The 5,052-nt window shown below is 63.6% G+C and overlaps 1 protein-coding gene across 1 annotated transcript; it reads right to left on the bottom strand.

The window, feature by feature from the left end:
- Positions 1–2,894: 2,894 nt before the first annotated feature.
- On the bottom strand, positions 2,895–4,672 carry GALR3 (galanin receptor 3). Its single transcript, XM_040637083.1, has 2 exons — positions 4,314–4,672; positions 2,895–3,669 (listed from the first exon to the last, which is right to left on the bottom strand). The coding sequence occupies exons 1-2, from the start codon at positions 4,670–4,672 to the stop codon at positions 2,895–2,897; spliced, it is 1,134 nt and encodes a 377-aa protein (XP_040493017.1).
- Between the last annotated feature and the right edge of the window lie 380 nt (positions 4,673–5,052).

Raw genomic sequence — 5,052 nt, 5'->3', positions numbered from 1 at the left:
GCCCAGCAGCAGGTCATCAATCTTCCTGCTAAATCCATGGCAAAACAGTTTCCCAGCCCTGGGCCAGGCCCTTGGTGGCGGATTTGTGGCCCAAGGCTCACAGAGCGGCCTGGATCGGGCTGCTCGCTGCCAGCCTGGCATCTCCAACCCAGCCTCTACAAAGCCATGGGGGGCTTCCTAGCCACACGTTTGATGGGGCCCATCCTGAAAACCCTCAGTGGCATCACCACCAGCTCCCCAGCTGGCCCGGGAGGCCACGTGATCTCACTGCACCCACCTTCCTGGCCTCCTCAGGCTACCCCCCCTTCCTGGCTTGCTTTGACCGCACAAGGCCCTTGTTGCTCCTGCCTGTACCCCGCCTTGGCACAGGCTGCTGCTCCACGTGGCAGGCCCTTTTCACCCTTTTCAGGAAAATGCATATTCACTGTCACCTCCTCTGGGACTCCTGCTTGGATTGGCCAGGAAGGCAGGAGTTTCCTCCTCTGTGCCCTTTCAGGACTGTGTGTTCTCCTATTCTGGCCCCAGCCCACGGTGCTGTCTTTCCTTCTTTTGGTGTTTGGCTGTCCAGCTAGACTGAGGAGCTCCTGGAAGACAGGGACCAGGTCAGACTCAGGCCCTCTCTGTGTTCCCCTCACCGCAGAGCTTAAGGGAGGCACCCAAATGCCTGGGGGGTAAAGGAAAGAAGGAAGGAAAGGGTCGTCTCCATCGTCGTGGACCAAATACTTGTTGTGTGCCAACTCTGGTCCAGGCTGTACTGTCGTCCATTAGCCAGAGCCTCCAGTGGGCCAGGGAGACTCCCTTCAGAAGCCCGAGGCCCTGGAGTCCAGCCAGGGGCCGGGGCTGTACCACTGTCCCTCTGCCAGTTGAGCAGAGACCCAGGCCACTGTGGAGGGCTCCCCCCGACCCACCCCCCCTTCCCCAGGCCTGGGGTTGCAGGCAGGTTCGAACTGGCTCTGCCTGGCTCGGTGAGCTTGTCTCTTGCCTGTCCCAGCTGGAGGCTGTCCCCAGTCAGGCACGTGTCCCTGGTCCCAGAGCAGCGGCAGCCCGGCTGAGCGGCTGGCCCAAACACCGCATAAGCAAAGCCCCAGAGATGGTGGTCCCCGTTCTACTTTGCAGACACTCACCAGTGTCGTGTGGCGAACTTCATCAGGTGGTCTTCGATGTTTTCCCGTGCTGCCTGGCCTGCCATGAGAGCCGTCTGTTGGGCCCAGGTAGGATCCCAGCTCTGGGCGAGCTACCCCATCTCCTGGAGCCTCAGTTTCCACTTCTGACGATGGTGGTAGTAGCTTTTGTCTGCGAGTCAGAGGAGCTGGTGGAAGTGTGAGTGATGGCCACGGGGAGGTATAGGCCACACGGGTGGCTGCAGCAGCGGGCACCCTCACACCCCTGCCATCCCACGGCCGTGGCCTGAGCCAGCCGCGGGAACCTTGGCAGAGACGCCGTCAAGAGAACACTGGACCTGGGGTCAGGCCCCTGTGCTGGGCTCTCAAAGCAATCACTTCCCAGCAGGTCTCAGCCTCCCCCTGTGAAGGGTGACTGACACCCTGACCCCTGGGTCTGCAGCAGGTGGCGGGCAGTGAGCAGGACTCAGCAGCTGCGGGCTGTCGGGGAGGGGCCTTCCCAGGGGGCCCGGCAGCCGGGAGGTGTGCCAGGCAGACAAGGAGGCCGCAAGGTCTCAGGCCTCAGCCTGAGCTAATAAATATTATTGGCGTGTGTGGGGGGGGGAGGGAAGTGGGTAGCTCTGCAACCATTGAGACTGATTTATTGGTTAATTAGGAGGTTGCCACAGCCACGGACTACCCTGCTGTGTGCATGGACAGGGAGGGGGCCGGGGGCAGCCAGGGCTGCCAGCTGGGACCTGAGTGTGGCTCAGGGTCTCACCTGAGCCAGGAGCACCAAGTGGCTGAAGGAATAACGCAAGGGGTTTGGGTCAGGCAATGGACCTAGGGCTGGGTGGCTGGGGCAGCCCATCAGGACTTGCTGGCCTGAGTAGCTGAACAGAACTATCCTAAGGAAGGGGACTGGGAGCTCTTTGAGGTTTCCAGAGCATCCAGTCAAGTGGGGAGGAGCTGCCGGTTTAGGGAAGAGGGCTGATGCAGAATCAGGAAGAACCAAGGAAAACCTTGGGAACCATGGAAACTGAGAACAGAGGCCCCCCAGGTGGAGAAGGTGGTTCCAGTGAGCAGAAAAAGTTAAATGGCAGTGGGTTTGAATCCAACTTCTGCCAGACACTAGCTATGTGACCTTGGGCAAATCACTAAACTTTTTTTCTTTTTAAGATTTTATTTTTAAATAATCTCTACACCCAGCGGGCTTGAACCCACAACCCCGAGATCAAGCATCACACACTCCATTGACTAAGCCACCCAGGTGCCCCAAATCACTAAACCTTTCTGATTCTTGATTTCTACATCTGTAGAAAGGGAACTAATTAGATCTACCTTGCAAAACTGCTTTGATAATTAGATTGAAGAATGTAGCACCGCGTAAGATACAGTCAATGCTACATAACTATTCGCTAAATTAGCTGCTAGTGTTCAATTACCCAGAGCAGGGCGTGGAAGGGGGAAGGGGCTTAGTGAAGGGTGGTGGAGGGAAGCAGGGCCTAGGAGGTGCTGACCGAGTTGGAGGGGTGGGCAGATGAACTGCCCTCGCGCCAGACTGGCTGTGTGGCCAGAATCTGGGGGCTGCCTGGCCGGGGCGGGGCGGGGGTGTGCGCTTAGCTGGGTGGACCCAATTTCACCGCCCAGGGGCGTCCACCGGGCTGGAGCCCCAGCTGAGCCCGCGCGCCTCCGGAGGACTCGGGCCTGGAGCCATCCCCGGGTAGCGTCATGCCCTGGGGGTGGCGGAATGACAGACAGACAGTCACCGGGCCGAGGGGAGGCGGACGAGGTTCATTCCGGTCCTGGGGCAGGCGGGGCTCGTCCAGCCTCGCCGCCGCGGCCGGGCTCTTCCCCCGGACGCCCGCCCGGGCCGCCGCCCGCCGGCAGCCTTCCGCGGGGCCCAGCGTCCCCGGGGCAGCCGGCAGGGCCCGCGGTGGCGGGGCGGACGCGGCGGCGGACGCCCGGGGGGCAGCGGGCGCGGCGGTGGCGGCGGCGGCGGCCGCAGGGCCACAGGCGGCGGAAGCGCGCGCGGAAGTGGCGCGAGGCGAGCGCGTAGACGAGCGGGTTGAGGCAGGAGTTGGCGTAGGCGAGGCAGTGCGAGGCCAGGCGGCAGGCGTAGGTGGTCGGGCTGAAGGCGAAGCGGCCGAACCAGAAGCAGAGGATGAGCGCGTGGTGCGGGCCCCAGCAGAGGGCGTAGAGCGCGGCCACCGCCAGCATGGCGCGCCCCGCGCGGCCCGTGGCTCTGCGCCGGGCCTCGGCCGCCGCCTCGCCCGCGGGGCCCACGGCCGCCCACAGGAAGCGCAACGTGCGCGCGTAGGCCAGGCTCACCACGGCCACGGGCAGCAGGTAGCCGGCGGCGAAGGTGGCCACGTCGAGGGCTCGCCGGCGCGCGTCCTCCCAGGCGGGCACGCAGAGCTCGAGCGCGCCGTAGCGCACAGTGCCGTAGTAGCTGAGGTAGGGCGCCGAGAAGAGCGCCGCCAGCAGCCAGACGAGGCCCACGGCGGCGCGCGCGTTGCGCGGTGTGCGCAGGGCCCGCGAGCGCAGCGGGTGCCGCACGGCCAGGTACCTGCGGGCGGGCGCCAGGTCAGCGCGGCAGGCGGAAGGGCGATCGCCCGCCCCCCCGCCCCGCCCCGCGCTCCCTCGCCCCCCTGCACCGGCGGGCCGGCGGCCTGGCTTTCCGCGTCTGGCGACCTGCCTCGCGGGGTGGCCGCGAGGGTCAAGGGCAGTAACGCGCCAAGCGCTGAGCGCAGTGCCTGGCACCTAGCAAGGCTGGATGAGAGGCTCGGAGAGAAGGGACTTGCCTAAGGTCATCAGCTAGAGAGTGAGCCTGGATTGGACCCCACGTTTAGAACGACCAAGGCAGGTATGCCTAGGTGTGGTGGGCGGTAATAAAATAACTGATGGATTCGTTCACGTGTTCTCTTTGCCATTCGTGTACACTTACGAGCGTCTAGTACGTGCCAGCCTCTGTGCCGGCACTTAAGACACAGAGCTGTCCTCTGCAAGCTCACGATGGAGTTGGGGGGAGGGCAGGATGGTCCCCTCGAGCACGCTAGGCAGGCGCCCAGAGACTGGTTGGTGGGGGCGGGAGAGCTGTTCTTTCTCTCCCTCCCATCTCCCTTCTTGGTCCCCCGTGCTTTCCTTCCTAAGGAATCTGGCCAGGTCGTCCCTCCCCAGCCCAGTCCCCGCCAGGTCCCAGGCACAGCGCACCTGTCCACCGAGACGGCGGCCAGCGTGAAGCTGCTGGCATACATGGTGAGGTAGATGAGCAGGTGCACAGCCTTACAAACGAGGGCCCCAAAGAGCCAGGCGTCCAGAGTGTAGATGGCGGCCTGGAAGGGCACGCAGCACAGGATGAAGCAGAGGTCGGCCACCGCTAGGTTGAGGATGAACAGATCCGTAGTGCTGCTGGGCTCCTGCCAGGCACTGGGGCTCGGCTGCAACAGCACGGCCAGCACTAGCCCGTTGCCCACTGTGCCCAGCAGGAAGATGAGGGCGAACACCACAGGCACTGCCACAGCCCCCATGCTCCCCGGGCTGTCTAGCGAAATGTTCTGGGCATCTGCCATCTCCCCAGCCGGTGGGCACCTGAGGAAAAGAAGCTGGAGTCCTCAGACAGGAGCCCCGGGCTCTGGTCACTTGACCAGGGGGTCTCAGTGCGGGCCCCTGGCCTGGGCCTGGCCAGGTCTCCTGCGCGGGGAGCTCATGGGGGATGGAGGCGGGAGTGGGGAGACAGCCAAAAGTCATCCCTGAGACCCACTTGTGCAAGCCTGGCACAATGGCATACGTGTGTGAGGCGGGTTTCTCAGTTCCCCAGGGAACACCCCCATGGAAGATTAGGGGATGGACACCTCCCGGCAGAATGGGCTGAGCACATGGCAGATGGGGGAGGGGCAAGCCCAACCCAAGGGGCTGATAGATCTACCTTACTTCTCCATGGGGGCTTGAA

This window comes from Ursus maritimus, unplaced genomic scaffold, assembly GCF_017311325.1.
Source record: "Ursus maritimus isolate PB19 unplaced genomic scaffold, ASM1731132v1 scaffold_21, whole genome shotgun sequence".
NCBI classification, from domain to species: Eukaryota; Metazoa; Chordata; class Mammalia; order Carnivora; family Ursidae; genus Ursus; species Ursus maritimus.
The sequence above is the reverse complement of the archived record's forward strand: the minus strand, read 5'-3'. Positions and strand labels throughout refer to the sequence as shown.